This window comes from Orussus abietinus, unplaced genomic scaffold, assembly GCF_000612105.2.
Source record: "Orussus abietinus isolate OABI.00-Male unplaced genomic scaffold, Oabi_2.0 scaffold44, whole genome shotgun sequence".
Classification (NCBI taxonomy): Eukaryota; Metazoa; Arthropoda; class Insecta; order Hymenoptera; family Orussidae; genus Orussus; species Orussus abietinus.
In genome coordinates, this window is record NW_019394518.1 from 185,851 (window position 1) to 211,922 (window position 26,072).

Below are 26,072 nucleotides of genomic sequence, written 5' to 3' on the forward strand. Positions count from 1 at the left end.
TTTAAATATTTTCGGAAAATAATCCCAACGATTGGTACGGGTTTGCAACAATTTTTCTTTTTCACCTCCCACCTCCAGGTTTTTCTTTACAGAACAATTGGTGATATTAAATCATTCCGAGGGCGCTTCGTCGTGCTTCGAAATTAAACGAATTTCCTAGTGAATGCTTTATAAATTGCAGATTTTGCGGGAAACTTTTGATTAGTTAAAAAAAAAAAATCTTTTTTTTTTATCGCGTGATACCTTCTGAAAACGCAACTCGATGTAAATGAGTAATAGAGGCGTTCTCGTTTTGCGCGACGATTTAGAATATCCTCCCACGCGCACAAATTCCGAAAACGTGAATAACTAGTGGAGGAAAGGGGGGGTCATCGTAATCCGCATTTGGGTACGAAACAGGTAGCTCAATAAACACTAATACGTCGAATGGAGAGTATCCCCATGTCTCTCCCTCTTGACGGCGGTTTTGAGATCCTTGATTTACGATATCCAATATTGCCCATTCATACGCCTGGGTGTTTACTCGGAATAGTTCCACGTGGTACTCGTTTTAAAAGGCTGTCTGCCATTAATCTTATTCAAGGTGTAAGAGACGCATGTCGGATAGGTCTCGTGTCCAGTATTTAAAAGAATCTTCAGAAGCGGTCATTACATAGTTAAAAGGGGGACCCGGTAATTGCAAACGTTATCGAAAGTTTCATTACATCAGTCTCGCTGATAAAGCTCGAGTGCTAACCGGCGAAGGACTTAAACAAACAGTGAACACCCTTTCGCGTCTTGTAAAAAAAGAAATCTTTTAAACAAATATTCCCGTCTAGTACTAGTCGCAATTATCGACGTCTTATAATGTTACCAAGGGTGGATAAGCGTAAGCTCACCTAACAAGGACGAAACTAAACAACAGGCAAATAATAAATAACCGATTGCGAGCAAGTCCCCCGTTGTCGTAGCAGCAAATCACTTTTATTCGAGATTCATTAAAACGGTTGAATGTACTTTTGTACTTATAAACGACGCATTCGACGAAAAACCACTGCGTGCCGCTTAAAATACGTTGTTTATTGTCCCCCGTTAAAAGTGGCGCGTCTCGCCGACAAACGCGAAAGCGGAAAGCTCACTACAACGCGACATAAATCTCCTGATAACAGTATCGACATCTCTCTCTCTCTCTCTCTCTCGACATTTCGACATATTCGGAATTAATAACAACAGCGTGCGGTGGCGTTGGATGTGTGTCAATAAATAAAATACTAGTATGTACAACGTAATACGTAGAGACATAAGGTATTTTTCTACAGCGGGTAAATCTAACGAGGACTGTTTAGCGGAGGAGACATTACGCATTTGCGAGCGATCCCTACGCATCCGAGTAAACTATACAAATCGTATCATTATCGCGTTAATGGACACAATGAAGTATGGACATTAGTTTGAAGCCATTTTATACGAAACATACATGAAAAAGATCTTTATATACTTTCTTCTCACTTAGCGATAAACAGATATTTACGATCAAGTTTAACAGTAATTTGATATTATACCTTCGAGAATTACGCTGCATGATTTTTTGGATTTATTCGACAATGCTAGTTTTTTCTTGGCAGATCTGTTTGGAGAAAAAAAAAAAGAAATTTAAAACACCTTTTGGCGGCGTGTTTTGTTTTGATTTGTTCTTCCCCCCCCCCCCCCCCCTTTGGTGCGTTTCTCGGATCGTAGGCGATCATCTAAAAAAATATTATCTACATGCGCGACGTTTGTCCGCCCTGAAACTTATAATGGAATTAGGCACCGCTGGTACGTGAGAAGGAACAAGGGCATCTTTATCATTTCTTACGCCGTCTTTGCAATTGACCGCCCTGAGACGTCAATATTTTACATAAAAATTGATAAGAGATAAGTTAAACCGTTCGAGCTAGGGGAAACATTTCAGTGGATCTGTTACTGAATGTAATATCGACAAAACTAGTGGAACCAATGTTCCTTGTGTCTTTCGAAAGGTTTCACTTATCTTCCATTAGTTTTTAATGAGACGATCTTAAGCCAAGCACTCACTAATGGAACCGTCCGTTCGCTCATTAGTTAATCAATGAATTATTCCTTTGAATATAGCGTAGATAATTTTTTTTTACCGAGTCAAAGAATTACCTGTTACAAGAAATCATCAACTACCGGTCAACTAGTGTTCTCTTCGACATTATTCAGTAGACCTTTTTACTGACAAACAAATTCCAAATTCTCTTAGTATAACTCTTGCGCGCCTTATCAGATGTGCGACACACATTAATATAATTACAATTCATAAGCGCGACGTTTATATAAAATGTAATGCGAAAGCCATTATGTACGATGACGATGCGCAAACAAAGAATTACGATCGATGATTATAAATATATCGCTCTCGCTATGAAATCGTGCATCTTCGCTCGTGGTATTCCAATCGTATTTATCGTTACTTTCCCTCTCTTTCTGTTTCTTCAGCTCGTGTAACAATTTAGTCGGCTATGACTACAATCATTGTTAGGAGAAGGCACTTTACTGAAATTTATAAAAAGACAATTTACAGGGCAAATATGCCTTTGACACTTTTTTTTTTCACCCCAAATCTAATTACAGGGGTATTCAGGAAAATCATCAATGCAACATACCAGCCAGATTGAGCAATTACTCTTTAAATATTTACCCGAATGGAACGTAATTGAATGAATTTTAAACATGTGTTTTTCTAAATTTCAGCAACAAGTGCTTATAAACCACAACGCATAACGAGTCTGTGCTAGGAATCTATTTTTACGTACTAACTATTGTACCTCCTTAACAAGTTCTGAGCACCTCTGACATGTCAGAGTTACTTATTCCTTTCATCACAGTTACAACAAAAAAAAAAAATACCGTTAGTCGTACATACTCGCCCTTCCTTGATGTTCTTTTTTTTTCCTTTTTTCTTTTTCAATGAATTTGACGGCATTTGATGTATGACGTACCGATGACTGAAAATGACGATTCTTTTCTAAAACGCGACTGCCATCTAATTAACATTTGAATTTCTGTCGTACCGAAGAAATAGCATTCGTTTATAAGTAGATTTATAGTTAGGGATGCAAAAAGAGCGATTACGAATTAACCGATATTACAATACTTTTGTCTGAGTATATCATAAATGTGTAACAAATGCGGTACTTAAGGAAATGAAACTGTTCGCGTGAAATGTGTTTCTCCTTTTCTTGAAAAGTATGAAAGTAAAAAATGTTGAAACGTTATAAATTATATTCGGTGGTCGCGATTGTTAGTTCCGTTGACTAATAGTATCATAAATCGTTCTTTCGCGGTGCAATCGTATTAGTGAATAATCAGCTACACGCATCACGCTCTCGAATTGTTTAGAGTTATCTTGGCAAATGAACTTTTATATTTTCCGAAATCCAACGGAACTTGCGTCCAAGGTTTTATCGTTTCTGCATTAATCGTTAAAATGAATCGTGAAAGTATTGTCACGATAGTTAAACAATAACCGAATCCTCCCGAGGGACGTACACACTCCGTGGATACACACGTCTCATAACTAACATTACACGAGTCTTTAACACTCGATTTTAACATTTTACTCGTACATATGTTGTGACGTTAAGAATCAAATACTCAAATGCCAAACAACGAACGTAATTAAAAGTATTTGATTCCAATCTTAACGGAATTAACGCAGGCCCAAATAGCAGTCTCCAGATGCTGATACAACTCCCAATGTTTAGCAAATAGTTTATATCCGTTGCAAAAGTTTGCGAATCACAATATCTTCCCTACATCCTCACCCCCCCCGAATCGAAAATCCTTGGTTTCTATTCGTTCTCCTAATCTCTAGCTATTAAAAAATATCATGTTCCGCAGAACATAAATCTTTCAACGGCATGGAAATAAAACATTGGACCGGGAATAAATGATCGATACGTCGAAAATACCGATACTTGACGTTTCACGTATTAATATCTCTACAAATCGATACTTTAGCACCAATGCCTTATATTGTAACAACGTACCGACATCTCAGCGTACCGTCTCATCATTTTATTTTTGCATCCCTAGGAGTTCCATAAGGTCTCGCATCTTCCTACGTTAACATTACGATAACTCGACGGTAATATAATTGGACCGAATACACAATGCTTTAGGTCAACCGTAGGTCATTCATCTAATCTAGAGATCTCTCTGTTAAAAAAAAAATGTTCATAGAAAACAGCGATCAAGTTAAAAAAGAAAAAACTCGATTCTACATATCACGATGAAATCATTAAAAGGAGATTGGATACAATCAAGGCTAATCAACGAATGTATGTCAGATCTGAAGGATATAGAATCTGCCGTCAATTGGCACGATATATACAATATCAGCTAATAATTAGGTTTGCACGACGTACTTGCTCAAATCGACTGTCCAAGTTTATGGAAAACTTTCGAAGTGCGGAGGAATCTTCTAAATCGTTCTCGCACGGGCAAAATGCGTTCGGGCTCCATTGCAACGTTCCCGAGCACAGAACGAATATTCGTCCGCAAATAGTTACCGACTTCCCATTCTAACTTCCATTAATGCGCTCGACCCTGTACGACTTGAGGAAAACTATCTTCGAGCTTGAGATACGTAATATGAAGCTCGTAGACGGACCTAGAAACGCTTAATTCGACAGTCTTCGAAAGATGCAACGGCGCTAGTTTTGCTTTTGGTCCGAGCGGAAAGACAGTTCGTTTTCAAACCGTGATCGATTTACTTGGAACGCTGAGCTACTTCTTCGTCGTCGCTGTAGTCATCGCTGAGGTAGTGATTGCTCTCTGGAAATTCATACCGACCGGTCTTCTTTGGCGGTGGGCTGTATGACAAAAAAAAAAAGAATGATTAAACTTTTATTATCATCGAACCCATCATTCAACGTCATATGTTTAACTCCATCAAATATTTCCAAGTTAATCCTGAAACCTATTTACAAATAATGTTGCAAAAATAAATGTTACTTTTCAAGAAAACCGATCTTCCATCGTAACGACGGCTTCTTGAAATTAGTACTCATGGAATTGATGGAAAATGAAAATGGTCTCATTTTTTGAGGCAGGATTAAAAAAAATTCACTAAATCCAGAGTGTTATTCACCTTGTTTGATCTTCATCGTTATGGCTGCCGTTACTGCTATTCGGACTACCATCTCTTTTCGGACTAGCTGGAGGTGAAAGGGCCTGCATCAATCGACCCTTACCCTCGTTCCAAATTGCAGACTGTGAAAAAAAATAAAATAAAGTACGGCTAGAATGTAACTACTCACACAATCGGACTACTCCATTGATGCAATAATAGCGACAAGGTTGAGCAAGGCAATGATTGCTAATAAGTTAGTAACATGCATGATACTCTTACTGGAATGTGTTTTTATCATATAGCTATGGAGGCAAAAAACTAAATTCTTCAAGAAGAACGTACCCTAGCATTATTTCCCACTATAAAGCAAGTAGAACTAATGTAAACTTAGCACACAAATAAAGAACAAACCATGCACCAGTTAGTAAGAAAGCCATTTTATTCCTATAATAGTAATGAATATGCATGTTGTATAAAAAAGCATTGAACAGTTAGGGCGAAGTACAAGACAATTATCAAAAGAATCGCTGCACCAGAAATTTTACCCACCAATCGGCCTTCCCTTCCGAATAGCAGAAGGAAGGCATCGATGAAATCTCGAGATTTTTCCTCCCATTTGCTGAACATGTCTACGCGTTTCTCCCCTATGTTTTCCACGACTCGCTTTCCTTTATCCTTCCAATCGTCGAATTTGTTTTGAAGACGGAACTTTTTCTCCTAAGATCAAGTTTATTAGTTATCAATCGGACTTCTCGAAATGAGAGCACGACCTCTGTTTTACTTACATTGAGAAAAGAAACGTTCAATTCTCTCGCACTATATCCTCGTGCTAGATTTCTTCTGACATAAATATCGTAATCTTTTACTATTCTTGCAACAATGTCCGAAGTCGACACACCTTCTGTCCTCTGTGTAGCAACGAACATCCCTTTCTCCTTCAATGCGGCATAGACATCCGAACCACTGTCAGTCATGTAGGGAATATCATCATGGGCAACAAAGTCGATCTGTAAAGAAAAACACAATAAGGTTGACAAATAATAGTACAATGATATTAAAAATATTCATGCAGTATAATTTTTTATTCTCGTTAGGATTACCTTATGACTCGCAATAAAATCATCATCTAGTTCCCAGGGTGCATCTCTTACTATCTCATCCACATAACGGCAATGTCTGACTGCATCGTATCTTTCAGCATCCGTCATCACAGTTCTTCCTTTTTTACTATGGGTCAACTCATCGTTACATACTGCAATAGTGGATACAATGATACATATGGATATTGACAATTAAATAACCAGCAGGACTTTAGCAATGCTATGTATGCATCTTGTGAAATGCAGCAATGGTGATGTAGATAGTGTCTACATAGTAACGTCATTCTTATAATACTGATTATTTTGCAAGTAGGATGACGCTACATTTCAGATGAGCCCCAGGATATATCTGAAGTGATTGTACGAAAAGAGACGAGCTTTTAATTCTTAAACTTACCTCCTACTATGAGGTATACATTAGGAAATATATTTTTGGCTTGTAAAAGCTGTCGAGCATGCCCTTGATGAAACAGATCGTAAATACCATCTGCGTAGACTCTCACTCTTCTGGGAGCTGAAAAATTGCAAAAGATTTTTGTATGTATAGGCATGATATACGGAATGCAAAGTCAATAATTTTTATAGTCGTGTCTTTACCTTTGCCACTCTTAGCCATTGCCAATGTGATCTTTGTGTTATAGTCGCACTCTTCGCGTGAAATTTGTGCCTCTGGGTCATCGCTAAATGGGGCCTCTTTGCAAATAGACTGAAAGAAATAAAAAAAAGTTATAATCTAATATGAAAGTATGTTAAAAATATGTAATTCGATGGCAGAAATTTGTTCTACGATTTATGATTTTAAAGGCAGTGGTCGCCTGTAAACCCCATAATGGTTCTCAAATATGATTTTGATATTAAACAGAAATGGACTAATATTTGTAACTCCAGTGAATGTGAGTCACTAAGTTAAAATAAAGTGAGACCATCTGCTCTTTTTTAAACAGTTTCATGTTTATTAAACTTTATAGATTATGCGGAAATAAAACCACTGCTTTATCCTTTCGACTTCTTATACAGTTCAAATCACTTGTTTATATATAAAGTCAGCTTACTGGTAATTCAGGAGAGTCTTCTTTCAAACTGTTTGTATAATCCCCATTTTGTTCAGTGGGACATGAAGTAGAATTCAGCATAGTTTCGCCTCTCGTACGCTTTCTTGACATTTTCTTACGACGATTATTTCGTGCCCATGCAGTCTCTAAAGAACTATAACTACGAAATAGAAAACACATTGAAAAGTTAGAACTATTTGTGCATATATCAATGACTTTGTGTGAATTTCATTTAGGACTTATTTCAGATAACAAAGACAAAAAAGATTAAAAACTGAAGACTATTGAAAATCTAGATACTCGTATCCTTTATATAACATTTCAAAATACTTATGTGGCATAGTAATCACACGTTTAACTCTGACACTGTGATAAAAGCATAAGAGATATTAAAGAAATATCTTTACGATTAATAAAACATTGCAATTAAATCATATGCCCGATTCAGAAGAGTGACTAAAAAGGACCGAAATCAATCCCTAAATTTCTCAACATACTATCGTGACTAATTCTATTTCTTAAAGACAATAAATAACATTTTGACATAAAAAGGGAGCTCATTCGAACATTAAACTATTGTAAACATCGAGCTTGCTTATAGAGGGAAATTTGCTTGTCATCGTGTCAGCCTAGGGCTTGAATTTTTACCTTAAACCAATCCTATGCAGCGCGAAGATTCTCGTAGACGATTAAAAATAAAAGTAGATTTAACAATTCCACAGCCTTCAATAGCGAAAGATAAAAGACAAAATCCCAACCTGCTCGAATTTGCCAGCTTTTAAAACAATTTCTTCATCTTTCCAAGGAGAGGTGAATAAAAGAATGAGTAAAAAGTGAATCGAGTCATGGCAAGCTTGATATGGTACTCTCTGAATAGACGTATTTTGCCGGCAAGGTAAGAAAAAGGAGCAACACCACCCAAGATCGTTCCAAACAGTCAAGGTCTGCTCGAAGTTCTAAATCGTAGGAGTTAAAACCAGCAAACCCATAAACTGCGATTGCGATAAGAAGGGATTCTCTTGCATTTCAGGACCCCATGATCCACGTGACCCTCGTCCCTCGTAGAAGGCTGTTTAACATCTCGAAAAGTCCGGAAAGTACGAAAGTAATAGTCTCACAGGTGAGAACGAGGGCAGTCCAGAGCTCGGTTCGTTTTGCCCGAGCCGAGGGCACATTTTTAGAATCGAGGGAACCTTCGACATTTCCTTGACGAAATCGGAGCATGACTCGGTCCCGACTTTCGAGGAGTCGCGTAAGGTCGAATTCTCTCCCAGCCTCGGCGTTCGCGTTCGGATCGCCGAGCCGGGAAACGCACCTTTTTCCTCGCCAAGCCCGTCCCTTCGATCAGCGTCGATGTAGCGCTGGTGTCGAACCGAGTAACCTCCCGGCGGATAGACGATATCGAACAATTCGACGAGCCGCTCGATATTTCCCCGTAATCTCGACGCCACATAAGCCCCGCAATCGTGGGACCCTTCACCCCGGAAAAGAGCAAGCCAAACTGACACCCCGACGCCTCCACGCCGTGTCCTCGTATCCGCGGCTTAGGCCACCGTCAGCTGACCCAGCAGACGCCCGCCACGACGGCCCGCCGAAGCCGGCCGACCGTCCACGTAAACCACCGAGCAACCCCGACCGCGCCCGAACCCTGCCGGAAACCCCCGACTCGCTGAAAATTTACTCCGATCGACTCACGCGTTCACCGCGCCCGGAACGCGGCGCGAGTCCCGTACCACTTATCGCACGCGACATTTCTCGGAATTTAAACATTCGATGATAAACCCGTCACTTCTAGCTACTTCGCCCTGTCTCATTAATTATTCAACTTTCAGAACGCGACATGTTTCCGGTTCCCACGATAAAATCGCAACGTCGCCTCGTTCCGTCCGCTAGCATTCCACCTGGACGTGTCATGCCGAAGAAACCTCCTTTTTAACGCACTCCATTGCATAGGTATCGCCAATGTTCACGAGTACCTCAAAATATTTTCAACATCTTTTCCTGGCGCAATTTAACGGTCAATTTATAATACAGGGAGCGAACGCGTTCCGACCCACGGTTCAAATTTGGCGCGCACGTCCCGCGTCGTCGGTCGCCGAACACAGGAATTAACCTACCTGCCACTTTTCAGGATTATCCTTTCACCCGGCGAGGCGTTATGGTGATTCATTAAAGGACGGATTACGAGCACAGGTCGAGACAGCTCAGTCATGAGACGACCGCCCGGCAAAAGTTCCGATTCTCACGGCGAACTAGGCGCTCGAGTCGCTACTGGTGGAAAGGATCCATGATGTCGCCGCCTTGGGGTAGAGACGGATGATGTAAGATCGCATGATCGGTGACGTCACGCGTGGTGATACGTGGACTTCTCTGACCACTTGCGTTAATGCGACGTCTGATGCGCCGCCAATTCGAGCCGTTTATATATTATAATTACAACGTGATATGTATATATATGTATATATATGTACTTTTCCTTGATTTATGTACGACAAAGAATTCAGAAGTCCCATAGAAGCGCAAGCCCTATGTTAGCGCTCGATGCTCTAAAAGTTGGCTAACAAACCTGAAGTCGGGGTAAAAGAGAGATCGCATGGGTAGCCAACGATATCTCACATACGGGAGGAAGAGAGACGCATATAGAAAGGCAAGAATCGTGTGTAAGATAAAGAAAGAATGTAATTCGCTATATATCGCCATAAGATTAAGAGAGATGGAGAGATGATTAGAGCCACCATCCGTTGGCTAGCATACTATTCATCGAGCATCGAACGTCCGTATCCTTCTGGGCTCTTCTATGGAGACTTCTGATTTGTTTGCATACGAGTGTACGCATATTCATACCAGAGATGAGTTGGGAGACTGCTCACGGGCAGAATCGTGCGATCGCATCCTGTGCTGCCCTCTGGTTTTGTACGTTAGCTTTCACCGTTTTTTGCCCCCAAGGGCGGCGCAACGAATTTCTGATAGGAGCTCGCGCACTAGTGATGGCGGTACCATCTACAAGTCGCCGTTGGCGGCTCACGTACTCGTGATGGTAATACTATGCGGCAGTTGACGGTGGTGGCTTACCTACGCTTACCAACACTGCTCGCTTTTGATGGTAAGGGGAAAACATTCGTAACGCTCCATTTGACTTTATCTACTTATCTACTACTATTAAGTACATTGTTGCCACGAAGTCGACGTGATGCGGAGCTTTGGGGCACGCGTCGGTGTCGCGTACGGAATTCTCATTCAGCGAATCTGCGTGAGTGCGATCGCTCCTAGAAATCTTCGCGCGTCCCAACCAACCAAGCGCCAAGCTACGGGTCGAGATGTTGAATATATGTGCGTTCGGCGCTACACTCGACGAGTATGCGTGAGAGTCGAACACTGCGAAAAATCCTCCCGAGGCTTACCTAACTGCGGATATAAGACGAGTCTTTTCGCGTATGATTTTTACGTTTCCCTACTAGCGTTATCGATCGTTTTTCGACAGTTTTCGAGCGTTTTCGAGCGTTTTCACGCATTTTCAGAGCGTTTTCGAGTGTCATCGAGCGTTTTTAGACCGTTTTTTAGCGTTACGGAGCGTTTTTCAACCGTTTTCGAGTGTCTTTAGAGTGTTTTCACGCGTTTTTCGAGCATTATCGAGCGTTCTTCGAGCGTTTTCGATCGTTATCGATCGTTTACGCGCGTTTTTCAAGTGTTTTAGAGCCTTATCGAAGGCCGTACAGTGCCGTTGCGTGTTGTTAAGTGCAGTAGAGTGCCGGAGAATGCCGGAAAGTTGCCGAAGAGTGCCGGAGAGTTGCCGGAGAGTGCCTGAGAGCGCCGGAGAGTTGCCGGAGAGTGTCGGAGAGTGCCGGAGAGTTGCCGCATCGTGCCGGAGAGTGCCGCAGAGTGCCGCAGAGTGCCGCAGAGTGCCGCCGGAGAGTGCCGAAGAGTTGCTGGAGAGTGCCGGAGAGTGCCGCAGAGTGCCGGAGAGTGCCGAAGAGTTGCTGGAGAGTGCCGGAGAGTGCCGGAGAGTTGCCGCAGAGGGCCGCAGAGTGCCGGAGAAGAGTGCCGGAGAGTTGCCGCAGAGTGCCGGAGAGTTGCCGCAGAGTGCCGGAGAGTGCCGGAGAGTGTCGGAGAGTAGCCGCAGAGTGCCGGAGAGGGCCGTAGAGTGCCGTAGAGTTGCCGCAGAGTGCTGGAGAGTTGCCGCAGAGAGACGAAGAGGGCCGCAGAGTGCCGGAGAGGGCCGTAGAGTGCCGTAGAGTTGCCGCAGAGTGCTGGAGAGTTGCCGCAGAGAGACGAAGAGGGCCGGAGAGTGTCGGAGAGTTGCCGCAGAGTGCCGGAGATTGCCGGAGAGTGCCGGAGAGTGTCGGAGAGTTGCCGGAGAGTTGCCGAAGAGTTGCCGAAGGGTGCCGGAGAGTTGCCGCAGAGTGCCGGAGAGTGACGGAGAGTTGCCGTAGAGTGTCGGAGAGTTGCCGCAGAGTGCCGGAGAGTTGCCGCAGAGAGACGGAGAGGGCCGGAGAGTGCCGGAGAGTGCCGGAGCGTGTCGGAGAGTTGCCGGTGACGTTGCGTTTTCTATCTGCATGTCCATGGGCCATATATAATTGTTACGATGCATATTTATTAAAAATGATTTATACATGAGTCTCTGCGGGAAATGCGGGCAAGTATGACTTGCACGAGTCCGTTTATACACACCACCTTAGGTTTGTACCGCGACGGCTGTAGAGCAATTCCGGAAACTTTTCGTATAAACTGGTATCAGGTAACGCATTTTATTTGGCAATGTTTAATTTTACTTTCCCTTCCAGGAACCATTTCCAGCCGTGAATCAACATGGGATCGTCGATGGAACTCACGCGGCGACGTTTAATCGCCGGCTTATTCCGATCGACGACTAATACCGGTTACATTGAAAGTATGCGAGGTGGGAGATCAAACAATTGAGTCATACTCGTCGAGTGGAATCCATACAGAAAGGAGTATTGCACGTCGTTTATAGAAAACCGTTACGGTCATTAGCATGGTTTGGAAAGTCCACTAGAAGCGGAAGAATGCAACTTCAAAGCGTCGGCGGATGAAGAAAAAAAAGAAGCTTCGCAGGCTTTTATTTGTATACATGATGCAAGTTAATTAGTTTCTACCCGTTTTGATTCAAGGCGATTACGTGGACGTGGAATGAAACAATCGGCTACAAAGCTGACATTTTATTTTAATCAATAATATCTTTACGATAATCTCTATATATTCGTTAGACTTATACTTTCTTAATTTCATTACTTGCTCCGTGCCTTTCTCGCCGTCTCTTGAATCTTTCCTAATATCTCTTTCTTTCTCTTTAGTCCCTCTACGTCGGGGCGATTTCCATCCCGCGACACCTCCACGAGATTGCCTCGATCCCCTCGAGTCACACACGCTCGTGCTCCTCGGTGCAGTAAACATTGCAACAATTGTCTCGCCTTTCGATCTCTAAGCTTCCGGACGTGTTGCAGGTCAGCCGGCAAGTGTGTGGAAAAGTCAAGTAACTTCCCACATAAGTAAGCGATCGATTGACGTTACATTCCTTTTCTTTTTTATATCTACGGAGTTATTGCTTGTCCCTGTTATTCCTCCAGAACCAACCGCGAACTCAGGAGTGCAGTGTAATAATATTTTTACATTAACCCGGAGACGAAGGAAACTGACCGTTCAATGGAGACGTATCAGCTCGCAGAGTGCAGAAAACAAATGGTGGTAGAGTAGCTCTATTCCACTTGAGAGAATATCGAGTCAACTCGCGACTAAAGGGGGAAGTCCACTTTAGGCTTGTTTCGTCTATTCGTTATATCTCAGAGGGTCCCGTTACCGTGAACTCACCATCTCGAGATAGAAGAAGTGTAATCATTCGTGGCAATATGTCTGTACAAGATACAATTCAATTCAGCTGAAAATGCATCGAATTCGGGCGCCACGGTGAACGCTCGAACCCGGCTTTACTCGAGAGACGAGAGAGCCCCAAACGGATCTCGTTAACCATACGTAATATGTTCCGATATCGATATACTTCGTAATATGTACATAGAAAGAAACACTCCTTAATCGACTTCCGTTTATCAATTTGACCTAGGTACAACAAGAGACAAGTCGTCGGCGGGATTCGCCAGTGCCTCACGGACAAGTAGTCTTCTCTCCTCCCTATACACAAGTCCCTTGACGGAGTAGTGGGTGTCGTCGTGATCACGATATCGATATTACGTTCTAGAAATAAATATCTCAACGAAAGCGGAGGTATCACCGAGAGGTTACTCCTCGTGTAAAGTTCTCGCCGATTTAACGCGTCACCGTATACGCATCGTGCGGCGTAATACTGACCGAATGTGTGCAACGCAACGGAAATCGAATTCTTTTCTTTTTTCTCTCTCTCATTGTATTTCTTTCATCTCGTTACCTCGTCCGCGACCACGCAGCCGAGTCGCGCGATTTCTACGAGAACGAGGAAATGTATATATATGTATGTATGTATATATATATATATATAATCGAGGCGCGAGGCCTTAAAGTCAAAACTTGCTAAAATGCCATTTCGAGCGGCGTCCCTTCCTTCCCGTACGAGGGAACGAGCGAAGCACCGCTTGAAATACCGTTTCGTCGAGCTCAGATAAAAAATCCCCGAGGCTGTGTATACAGGAATCGTGTGCAATCGGTGCACGGCCGTGCACGCACTTTACGTTCGACTCAAGAGGCATGCTCGCATGCGATATCCCCGCGGTACCGTCAACACTGCGACATCGTCGATTATTACCATTAAATAACATTTATTGAACCTAAATTTATGAATAAAAAATATCTAAATCACAATGTCATGCCGTCGACCGATAGCAAGTGGGCTGGCTCTGGCCTGTCCGCGCATTTTGGCTTCCATCTAAAGAGACCTTACACAGTCGGTTCCGTCGAGAGACTACGGTGGTAAAAGAGTCGAGGCTCGTCGTCGGAAATAACGAGATCGCAGCGATGAAAGTCCATCGCATAAGTGTATAGTCGCATCGCAAAATCGTCGTAATAAATATAAAAATATGAACTTCAATTGAGAGCTGGGTTTTTCTCTTTTTTTTCTTCTTTTTCATTTTCTCTTTCTTTTCTTTTGTGTGTATCCCCCATTTTTGTCTCTTCTCTCTTCCGTCCAACCTCTTGGTCTTTCGATCGACATTTCGTTCGGCTTTCAACGGCGAACAACGGTCTCTATCCCGGGAGAAGTTCGTTCGAAAGAGCGAACACACCGCTCTCGGCGGGGCGTTAATTAGAGAAACCAAAATAATAAAAAAAAATGCCTATATATTTATATGCATGTACGTTCTTCCAGCTTCGCGTGAATTTCCCCATTATACAATCCTACGTAACACGCGAGGTCGAGAAACCGACGAGGATGCCTCCAGGAATGCCGGCGCAGAGCCCCTCAAAATCGTCTCCCGAAAGTCACGCGGTTTGTCCTTAACCCGCCTCTCCTCGTCGGGATGTTCCGTTGGGTGAAAGCTTAAAAAAAATGTATCCTAAATTTTCGTCAGTGCGAGCCCTTTTCGAGGAATCTAATATATATATATATGAGGACGCGATCTCCGGCGTTTCGACGACCCAATTTCGCGCGGTGAATCTTCAACGAGCGGGGTGACCTATCGCAGCCATCTACAGGGCCGTTGCCGCAACAACCGCCACTTTTTTTATCGTCTTATAAGGGTTTAACAAAAAGGGGGGAAAAAAACATTAAAAAACCGCTCTCAACGGGCGCCTCTCGTTTCAGCTACAGGCGCACCGCACATGCATACTTTCAAGTCATTATTCTACCTTGTAAGACTCTAGGTCACGCTGCTTCTTCAAATGAAGTGACGTTAATGAAATGGCGTTACATCCTCTTTGCGTCATTGGGGAGAATAAAAACGAGCGATGTACCGGGCGTCACCGGGCCTTTGTGTCTCCACAATATATAAAATATAATGAAATGCATGCGATTTATCCAGCAGTTCAACAGCTTGACTTATAATGATATAATAAACATTCGAAAGTATGCGTAGATACGTGCATCTGCGGCGGAAGATTGAGAAGCTGTATCTTTTAACTATCGCGTCGGTTAAAAAAAAAATGTGACGATTACGACCAACAAACCTATACGTTAGGGAGCGAGAAATCACTGATTATCGCTGGGCCGTAAGTGGTCTAGAGATAAACAATTGCTTCAAGTTCTGCCTGACCGATACGGACGTAACGGTATAAATTAGATAAACGGCCGAAAATGAAAAAAAAAAAAAAAAAAAAAAATTGATTGTACATTACGTGTTAGGCTGGCTCGAAAATGTCTAGGTAATCACTAAGGTTACCTAATTTACTGCGATTTCTCTCGTATTCGCGGCTTTCCGTAGTAGCTGCCTAGATCTCTCGGTGTGGATTTCACGAGCAGGGCTTTCGGTGTAGTTCTTGTATGATTTATCTGTTTTTTTTTCTTTTCTTTTCTTTCTTTCGAACTAGGATATTAGAATGTTAAGTCGTGTGAGCACTGGGCTAATTGACGGTTTGAGCACTGAGCGCTTTATGAAGTGCTTGTTGCTGCTCTGTCGTTAACGCGCTTATACACGCTTGGAATAGCGGCTTGTTGTTCTGAAATCAAAGATTGAAGGTATAGAGTACACCATTATACTTAAATACTTGATCAGGAAATTCGTTAGGTTCGCACCAAGTATATGCACACTCTTGTTTGACCGAACAAACTGTATCGTACCTGAATTTGCCTGACGATGTTAAGAATCCTTGGCATAACCGGGTTGTCCGTAGGTATTGCCTCCTTGGAGAGAGCGTCGGCAAAAAAGCTTATTAAACGCGGTAGGTTTACGTTGTTTGGTCCTAAAACTAAGGGGTGGTTCGCCTCTATTAAGTCACACAGGTATCCATAAACGTGAGGAGCCTCTTCTTCGTCCTCCACGACTGGTAGCCAAGACAACCTGTGAGAAATGCGTAAGATTAACACACTAAGAAACTCGCAAGAGTAATGGAATTCTATCTTATGGCATAGAGCCTCACCAATGTGGAAGAATTTTGTCGATGTCGAGAGCCTTGTTGTTGTATTGTAGAATTTTCGTAACGGCGGATATCGCGTTCTCCGTCGAATTAACATTCACTGGGCTTCTAGATTCTGGATCGCTTATCACCTGCATTAAACGCGGCAACGCTTCTGCACAGGCTTGCGCGAATCCTTCTCCTCCGAATTGTCCGAGTACCCCGCAACCGTAAGCGGCAGCCTGCCTGACTTCGGCAGACTTGTCTGACACATACTGAATCATTCGATTTAAAAAGAAGTCCTGATACTTGGCGCACTCTGGACCGCCATGCTCGATCACGTCGTCGAAGACGCACAGAGCCCACTGACGATCGCTCCAGGATCTCTCCGGGGCCAGGAGCTTTACAAAGTGACCACAGATCTGGTCGAAGTAAGGGAAAAACGCAGACTTGTGAGTCTTGAGAAGTGCGTTCATGATGTCCGCGATCTTGCTCAAGGTGTAAATGTCTTCATCGTTCTCGTCCGCTAGTTCTTCCTCGACGACCTAAAATAGACGGATACAAAGATGTTAGAAAAACCCGTGGACCTATTTCGGGATCTATCGCGATGTTCAAAGGGTTTACTTCGTCGTAGTCCTCGTCTTTACGCTTCTCCAACCTGGCAGCAGCCCTGTCGAAGTGTTCGTTGAGCAGCTTGTCGAGTATGTGGATTAGCTCCTCCATGTATTGTGCATTCATGCACCCGGCTCCTAAGGTTTCGATGCACTTGGCCAATGAGTAAAGAAGTTTCAGAAGCACCTCGGATTCTGGTTCCGTGCCGATTGCCTTGAGTAATTCTGGACATATGTATGCCCACATTCCCTCAAGGTATTGCGTCCCTGCGAGCAAAAATATGGATTTACAGGCAAGGTGGTACAACAATATGCAATGTATATTTCTATCTACAATGTAAGCGGATTGCCGAGACGTATGTATGTAGATAAAGTCACCTTTTATTTTCGCACAATTTAAAAGACACGGCAAGCTCTCTGCTGCCGCGATTCTGACTCTGTCGTGGAAGTAGAACTTCAACATCGGGACCATGAGTCGCACGACTTCTTCGGCATAATCCGCAAAGCCTTCTTTCAGCTCGCGCGCATAGCACACCAACATTTCACATGCCGATGCCTTGTCTTCCAACCCGGCAGTTTTGATTCCGAAATTTTGTTGCTCTCCCAGAGATACGAATTGCCAGTCAAGATCTCTCTCGACACCTTCCATATCCTCGTTATCCAGCAACGCTACTTCGGGCTTTATCGACGCTGTACGTAGAACCGTACCCATCACCAAGGGTAAATATTGCTCGAATTGTTTGCCTTTTAACAGAATATATTAATTATCACTTAAACTGAATAATTATGGAAGGATTAAGAGTAGTCTTGCACAAGTAACAATTGAATATTCGATTTCATTTTTGGAAAGTAACTAAATCAATTACTGAGTAAGAACAAGGGGGTTTAGAAGTATAACTGTAAATAAAGAAGAACGTATGCTAATGAAAAAGAAATGTTAGGTAATACGTCATTGTTACTAAAAAGGATTAAAGATACATTACCAAGTATTCTGCACATCCGGGCCCAAGCGGAAATGAGATAGCTCGTCTGAGGATCATCGTCCGAAAGATCTCCTTCCGTGTGCGTCTTCAGCAACAAGTCCATGACTTCATTGGCATCCACGATAAACTACAGAAATAGAAATTTCAATTAATTCCAGAAAATGTACACATGTAAAATACTTAAAATTGTTCTAAAACATCGAATTATTGAATATGATGAATCGGTCATTTACCTTTTCCCGACCAACAGCCATGCCAATAAGACTGACGCATTCGATCGTCTTGCCACGTAGCATCTTGTGTTCTTCCTGATTGGCATTCTGTAGTATATACTTAAGGCAAGGCATTAATCTATCATAGTAGGCTACGAACTGTTCCTCGCACGTGTCAGCAACAGAAGCGATGGTCGTGACGACCTAACAAACATGTAGTTAAATTTTAATTACCGATTACAAGCGATTTATTCTAAATTACACTGATTTTGCGGCGTATGTATCCAACCAACCTGCTCCAGGACTAATTTCGTTCCCTTCTCGACGAGTTCTTGAAACTTTGCAGTAAGGATTGGCTCGAGCTTAGCCATTATAGCGTCGAGATAAGAAATTAAAGTACTTTTTGGGCAATCCTCGCTAAAATTGATGAGCGCAGCACCGGCGTGAGCTTGCACCCTGGGATTCGCGTTGTCATCGAGGACCATCAGAAGTCCGGGAATGACTTTGTCGTGGAACTTCCTCTCGAAGGACGGTCCAAAATCAGAAGACATTTGTCCGATGGCGTTGCAAGCAGCGTACCTTACTCGTGGGTGCTGATTGAAAAAGAAAACAGAAATATGTATACGATTGATTCAATAATTAGATTTATTATTCGGCAGGGTCATTTAGTTATTTACAACGAGAAAAGGTTTGTATGTTCCAATACTATGAATGTGGTAAAGAAATAACACATTCAACTCTCAGGAACTTCCATCAAGGAGTCTCCGTATCCAAGATATCAATACGACGCCAAGGAACAAGACGACCTCGATGAGGTACTCTACCACAGACGTAACGCTGTCATAGTTGTGAATTAAACTTGACTGCTGACTCGATCCGTGGTATTATTTTTGAAGGCTTAAAAATGATACTACTATACCGAGTTTAATAATGAATCACAAACGCCAGCAATTGAAAACAGAATTTAGACTCACGGGATCTTGTAAATACTGCATTACGCCTTCCAGGAGTTCTGGCAATATAAGTTCCATCTGTTTGTGACATCCTTCACCAACCGCAGAAATAGCCATAAGAGCAGCGTATCTGGAGGGTACAGTATTATTCAGGAATTAAAAACGACAAGTAGTATAGTAGAGGTAGCTTATAGCTAAAAATGGTGTATGTTGTGTTCCGGAATCACGACTATTTCAGAAAACAACAGTCGATGTTCACGAGCACTCAGCACAGTCTTCTAAATTTAATCTAACAGTACGCTAGATCAAATAGAGGACACCTTGCTAATTGTTATTCCACACGTGTAACACAAAGTAACTTTAAATAAAAGTACTTGCTGACAGCGTGTGGCATTTCAGTTGCATAATACTACCATTGGAAATGGAATATACCTGTACTTCCAATCGCTGTTGCTCAGCATTGAAGGAATATTCTGTATTATTTGTGGCAATATAGTTTTTCCTCCCAGGCCACATGCCAGCCGATCCAGGGCACTTTCCGCAGCTACAGTGTTGCTATCGCTGTTTTCTTCAAAGAGTTTGTCAGAGAAGCTCCATTCTTCGTCTTCTTCAATGTTTGTCATCGTTTTCAAAAGAACCGGTATCAGTGTTATAACATATTTTCCACCGACCTTGCGCATCATCGCCGGAGCAGTTTCAGCTAACGTTACGAGGACTTCTAAAGCCAACTGTCTCCAGGAGTCGCCCATTTCTTCATTAGAGAAAATCTTTATACACATCTCCATTATATTTTCCAGTTGAGGTCTCAAGAATTTCGGTGTGGATCCAGCCAAGTCTATCAGGACCTTCAACAGGGCTTCGTCGTCTTGCTTCTCGACCGATTGTGCAGTTACTTGGATAACCGCTGGCAGCAGCTCAGTGAAATGCTTCTGAATGTTTGTTTCCTTTTCGTGTAGCGCTATGAATGCACCGATCGCTCTCACAGCTTGGAATCTGACCTGAATAACAAACAGGCACATCTCTATTGCAGACCATTCATGTCCGTGAAATGAGTCATGGTGCAGGCGAAAACTGTTACAAAGAAAAATAAGTTAGGGCTACGTAACATGCTGACGCGACTAATTGTTTGATCTGTACGCCCCGTATCTGTCTGCAAATTACCGCTTCACAAGTTACAGTCATCAGAGAGCGATTAATTTTGGGAGATTTTGTGACGAATACACGTAAACTGATTTATGTATCGCGTATCAATCTCCCTCATCAATCAAGCAGTTTCGTCATCTGCAAAAAAAAAAAAAGGAGAAACATTTAAAACACTTACTTCATAATTTGCGTTATCCAAGAGTGATTGCTGCAACATTTGTTTTATAAGATCCAGGTAATGTGCCTGCTGGTTTCCGAAAACTCCTGGGACGGATCTGTAATTATTTTCTTTATTAGCAATAATTACTTAATGCAACGAATTTAAAGGGAACCTACATAAACATACGAAGAGCGCTCTCTCTAAGTGCTGGTATCGTGCCATTTGCACACTGAAATAGGAACTGAAGAAACTCCGGCCACTGATTGTTGCCATCTTCATCTATTAGGTTTCTTGCGACTTCTGCAGCAACTTCACAGACTTTCCGCCTGATGGTATCCGTCTGTTCATTTTGTACACATAATAATATTTGTTCTCTCAGCTGATTTTGTGCTTCTGGTGGTATCTGAAACGTCAAATTTAAATTTCTTTAATTTAAAGAGAACAATTGTGATGTGATAATTAGTAGTGATTTTCATATCTTTTGTATCTAAAAAAATTAATAACAAACTATGACTGCTACAAATTTGTAAACAAATGTAATTATATGTAGATGAGTAATGCAACAATGTGCCATACCTTGGGATAAAAATCTGTGAATTCCAAGGAGAAAAGGCGGCGCAGTAAGACTGCCGCCATTGCTCGGATTTCCTCTGCAAGGGTTGCATTGCAAATAGAGCTGAGTAAAAATGTCACTTTACTTTCCACTGGAAGATTGTTATATGCCTCCTGTGTAAGAAAAATTCATGTATTTCATACTCTTTTTCCATATTACTAAATCACGAAATTTGGCAAAACGACAAATAATTTCACAGAACAATAAAATAATCATTAAATCTACAGATATGACAAAGTCAGTGTTCTTCACACTGATATTTTTTAAGTAACACGTGCAACATTTTTTATAGATCTTTGGCATACACGTGCATATCTAATCGCAAGTAATATAAAGATAATGAGTTGGAAGCGTGCGTCCATAATCCTCTTATAATACGTTCTCATAACGTTAAATATGTGCTCAGCTGTATCTCGTAATAACTCGATAAATAAATCATTACCAAATATTTAGATTACAGCCATTTCCTATTCAACTACTTTTTCAGGAATATTCATTAGGCCATTAAATGAAATAAAAAGTTAAATTCTGAGTATGTATAGCTTATACTAACGGCAGTCAGCTATGGACATTATGCGCATTGGTATTGCAAAGTCATCTAATCAGAAGCGCTAATTACTGGATGTTAGATCTAGACTATGCTCGAATAATCTGATTATTTAAAAGAAAAAGTTCACACGCGTGTTTCAAACATCATTACCTATTGCACATGGACGTAAAGTACGTTCAACATAAATCTCCACGTTTGCCATGCAACGGGAGAAAAAATAAATAAAATTGTGATATACATTTAAAGAATCCAGATTCACAATGTAAATGCAGTCATTATTTACACTGCCATTATGTACAATTTCTACTTTGGCATCTGGCAAAGGATCGATCACCCTACTCATTAAAGGACGTGCTCCCACTTGAGTTCTCTTAAATCCACCTATCTCGTGAATGAGAAAAATGACCTAACCAATGAAAATCAACAGTGGCGGTGAGGAGTAGGCGGGAAAACGAGGTAAAGTCATCCATGATGCCAAAAAGCCGCCTTATGCGGCGACACGTGTCTCGAGGAGCAGCCCGGTACATAGATATATGTTAGGCCGACTCAAGGAAAAACCAGTTGCCATGCAGGCGGCGAACCCAGCCAGTTGGAGCCGTTCTAAAAATCACGCCGAGAAGGAAACTGAAGGTTCCCCAGGAAGCGCACCTGCCGCGCGGCTCCATTTTGGAGATTTACCGCCAACTAAGCCTTGGCGAACACCTACCACGAGAACGTGGTCGCATGGTCACTTCGGCCGAGAAATCATTTACGAGAAAAAAAAAAATCGACGCCGAAGCGAAAGCGACGCGAGGAACTGTGAATTTCGGCATTCTCCAGGTCGCCAAGGGCAGGTAAAGCAAGCTGCGTGCGGATTCTGACGTTGGCAACGTGCTCGCGGAGCCTCGTCGTGGGTTCTTTACGGTAACCTCACTGTTTCGTCTAACTCCCGGCATCGGGGAACCTCGCGAAAATTCCCCGAGGGGCCACCTACCTCAGCTTGCGTCCGGACATCGTTATCCGTGCTCAGAAGTGTGTTTAAGAGCTGTTGAAACTGGTCTTGGTCTGTCGCCATTGTCGCCGAACGAATAAGATCAGTGCGCACGCTCCGCCGAGTCGTTCGTCATTTGCTGCTGCCAATCCAATAGGCCGAAAATTTCATCGAGGCTAAAGCGTTGCCAACTGACGCGCGCAAACGCGCCCACTGAAATACAAGATTTTTCTTCATGAACCTTTGCGTTCAGAATTTCACTTACAGAAATGCTTTTTGTTAATTAATATCGTTCGATGATTTGCACGGTGGAATTTCTGGGTTGGAATAAGTTTCTGTTTTAACTGGTTTGGGTAAACTCACGGAAGTGGAATCGGATTACGTTGTCAGGTGGCGCTGGTGTTTCGAGTGTCCCGCGCGTTTGGGCAAGATGGTTCGCGCGCTTTTTTTTCCTTTTTTTTCTTTTTTTAATTCCGAATCTCGAATATCCTTTACTAAATTATGGCTGGAGAATTTTGGAAGATATTAGTTTAAGGTTTTTTATTATATAAATGGGGAAGTTTGGTCTTTTGAATGATTTGTCGATTAGTTTAATCGAGCTGTTGGGGGTGCGATGTTGGTGGCGGTAAATTTAAACGTCCTCGACATCGCGGCAAGTTCTTATTTTTTGTTGCATTTATGTAACATTATTTGTTCCGTTTGTAAATAATATAGGATTTTTGTGGATATTTCCATTACTTAGCAAGTTTTTGCAGAAGGGCTGAAAATCTGCATCATCTTTCAATATTATATCCATGGAGGTAACGTCGTATTTACGCAAAGGAAATAATTTTTCCTTTTAAAATTTTTATATTAATATTTACTTATTATAGAATGGGTGGGTTGGTATTACAGAGTGGGTTTTCGAACTCTAATGGCATTATCAAGGTATAAGATCGTTAGCAGTCTGAGAAATGAGCAGTTGGCCGAGTGTTCCGATATTAAGCTATTCCACCAATACTTGGAGGGGAACGTTCTACAATCATTTCTCATCACGAAACAAGCTACATTACGTGACTTTCCGTAAAAGCATTTAGACATGAAAGTAGGCATCGATCGGTACTTACTCTTCAATGTATTGAGAGAGTATAATTGCGTACAAGAAAATGATGAATATTTTCAACTCATTTAGTATGATTTTTTTTTTCAGATTACCAGCACAGGAACATCTATAAAAAAAAAATGTAAAAGTCGGATTTTACACCTGTTTTCTTTCCTATCTGATAATGTACTCAGTAATGACAATCCCATATACATTCTCTGTATTAAAGATTTACTCTTACTACTTTTTCAACGACAAAGTTCCTGTAAAAAAACTCAGTAACAATTTCAGTGACACAGTTAATGACATTACGTGTTATGAGGACGTTTGCTTGTACAATCAAGGAGACATACATGAGCTATGAATTTTAAGTTTCAACTATCCCCTTATCATAAGGCAGCCGTAATTTAATTTGACCTCTTTCGATGTATTTTTGATAAATTTATCGAGAACTGAGTTCAACGGTCGTGCTGCACGAAAGCGATGACCTAGAATGAAAAAATTCGTAACTTAAGAAAGGCATGACAAATTCCTAAATATATACATTGAAATATCGTTAAGTTGCGCCGTGAGTATATTCCATAAAATTAAAAATGAAGAATCAGTAAAATAATATACGTCTTTAATGGTTGTAATACTTTTCTAACGAGTGTGCGCGTTTATGGTATATTGCAGTTGTTAATTGATACGTAATGAATTTTTTAATTTGTTTGAATGAGGCCGTGGCATATGTTGTATGACACTATTTTAAACTGGTGACTAGGTTTGTTTGTAATTACTTTAACCGAGATCAATACTTAAGTAAGGGCTCCAAGTTCGTGTGCACTTCATCAATGTCTACCTTTGTAAAACGATACAGGTCCCCTGCCATCGACCATTCTCAAAGCTATTAGTAAAATCGTTATACAGCCGCAATCACAAGGTACATCGTCGAATGCTTTGAAATAGGCTCGAGTTTGCGCTGTTCCAGTAAATGAGATACAGAGCCTTACTCGTTCGTTCTTTTCCTCGAGCTGGTTGTAGCAACAGCATTACGTCTCGGAACAAGTGTGACGCGAAAATTTAATTTTAAATAACGCGGGAAAGAAATAAAATTCGAAACACCTCGCTCTTCTGTATATTCGAAAAAAAAAAAGTGTCTCCACAACAGCTATATAAGTGAAACTATTTTAAATCGTGACAGTGATTTCTGATTTGTAAAAGAATTCCAATTATTTTTACCGTATGTAAAGGTAAACTTTTAACGAAGGTAAGAATTACAAATGTAAAATTAAGCCATACAATTTAAAAGCAGTTCTAAGTTGTTACATTTTAATTATATGAGTGAAATGTTGATATTGCCATTACTAGAACAACAGATCGAGGTAAATGCTCAAAAAGCATCTTTAACGTCTATACTGAAACTTTGGTGTTAATAAAAGCATAAAAATATGCGTAAAATTCATGCAAGAATATTTACGAAAAAAGCTGTTTCGTATGAATCGAATAAGTACTGAAGTAGACGTAGATGTTTATAAAATTACTTGTATAAATAATTTCTACACTTCCAATTTGTTTCTATGCGAAGCTTCAGTTATGTGGTGTGTAAAAATGTCCCACATTTAAATCTACTTTTTATAGTCACGATAATATTTCTGCTTCGTGTATCCTTCCTTTATAAAGTAAAGGCGATAGCGTCTTCGATATAATTCGACCTTACTGTGAGTCACTGGTCTCAAATTATCGCCAAGGGAAGAAAATTTATTGCACATCGAGCGAGCCGAAATGTCGCAGGCTAAAATAAGTTTCACGAAACGAACGGCGAGTAGGGTCGACAATTTTGTTCGGCTTTGCAAGGATACCTCAGAGATTTACGGTCGTCTGCAATATAATAGAGTCGCGAAAGAGAAATTGCTGTTTTAAAGTAGCATTGTTGGCAACGCAAGAAAGTCCATGGCTGAATCATTCTAAGAAGTTGTACTTTGTATTTTCTATTAGCTCGAGTTGCATTCGCATGTACAACACTCGAGCTTATAAGTATATACTGCGTACATGCTCTCGGAATGTACATATTTCTTTCATAACATCGTAGCAAGCCAAAGAGGAATGTGCTCGAGTTCCTGAATCCGTGAAATATGTCAAAAATTAAATGTCGATAAATAAAGCTATCTCTTCACCTGAAATGAAACGTAAGTGATAAATTAAGACTGCATTCATTCTTTAATCGCGCTATCTTTTTCTTAGATAAAACCGAACGTAGATTTAGATCTATTATATTTAGAATTATGAACCATGATAGGAGGAAAAGTGATTAGAAGTGAGAGATCGCTAATATCGTAATAATTTCATTTAAGAGGAATGAATCCGAGGCTTAAGAAATTTCATTTATCATTTTCAGGACCGCTTTGCCTTTTTGTAAAATGGTTCTTAGGCATCTAAGGAATAGTAGTGAGACATAAGAAATATGGGGAAAAAAGCAGAAGCCAAGGAAAAACTCCTTCTTGCTAAAATACATACAAAATTATGTGTCGACGAGGCGGCTAAGTACATGAAAAATG

The 26,072-nt window shown here is 41.5% G+C and overlaps 2 protein-coding genes and 1 non-coding gene across 7 annotated transcripts; all 3 read right to left on the reverse strand.

Annotated features, from left to right (window-relative positions):
* Window positions 1–923: 923 nt before the first annotated feature.
* On the reverse strand, window positions 924–9,663 carry LOC105700328 (choline-phosphate cytidylyltransferase A). 3 transcript variants are annotated; one of them, XM_012426084.2, is made up of 9 exons: window positions 9,386–9,663; window positions 7,269–7,428; window positions 6,814–6,922; window positions 6,614–6,730; window positions 6,217–6,368; window positions 5,902–6,123; window positions 5,666–5,833; window positions 5,135–5,256; window positions 924–4,856 (listed from the first exon to the last, which is right to left on the reverse strand). In XM_012426084.2, exons 1-9 carry the CDS (start codon window positions 9,478–9,480, stop codon window positions 4,754–4,756), a joined length of 1,248 nt encoding a protein of 415 aa, XP_012281507.1. In that variant the 5' UTR covers window positions 9,481–9,663; the 3' UTR covers window positions 924–4,753. The 3 variants fall into 3 exon arrangements, with proteins under 3 accessions (XP_012281507.1, XP_012281517.1, XP_012281524.1); XM_012426094.2 differs by lacking the exon at window positions 9,386–9,663 and adding an exon at window positions 8,584–8,812; XM_012426101.2 differs by lacking the exon at window positions 5,135–5,256.
* A 4,349-nt stretch (window positions 9,664–14,012) lies between these two features.
* Window positions 14,013–22,938, reverse strand: LOC105701012 (importin-5). Of its 3 annotated transcripts, XM_023432611.1 has the most exons (15): window positions 22,458–22,538; window positions 20,898–21,047; window positions 20,498–20,724; window positions 20,340–20,436; window positions 19,451–20,016; window positions 19,040–19,148; window positions 18,359–18,658; window positions 18,087–18,269; window positions 17,854–17,980; window positions 17,249–17,614; window positions 16,884–17,137; window positions 16,284–16,804; window positions 15,985–16,204; window positions 15,587–15,863; window positions 14,013–14,747 (listed from the first exon to the last, which is right to left on the reverse strand). In XM_023432611.1, exons 1-14 carry the CDS (start codon window positions 22,536–22,538, stop codon window positions 15,768–15,770), a joined length of 3,297 nt encoding a protein of 1,098 aa, XP_023288379.1. In that variant the 3' UTR covers window positions 14,013–14,747; window positions 15,587–15,767. The 3 variants fall into 3 exon arrangements, with proteins under 3 accessions (XP_023288379.1, XP_012282822.1, XP_023288380.1); XM_012427399.2 differs by having other exon boundaries at window positions 14,013–15,863; window positions 22,458–22,938; XM_023432612.1 differs by lacking the exons at window positions 20,898–21,047; window positions 22,458–22,538 and having other exon boundaries at window positions 14,013–15,863; window positions 20,508–20,557.
* On the reverse strand, window positions 20,148–20,276 carry LOC111673999. Its single transcript, XR_002762217.1, has one exon.
* Window positions 22,939–26,072: the final 3,134 nt, after the last annotated feature.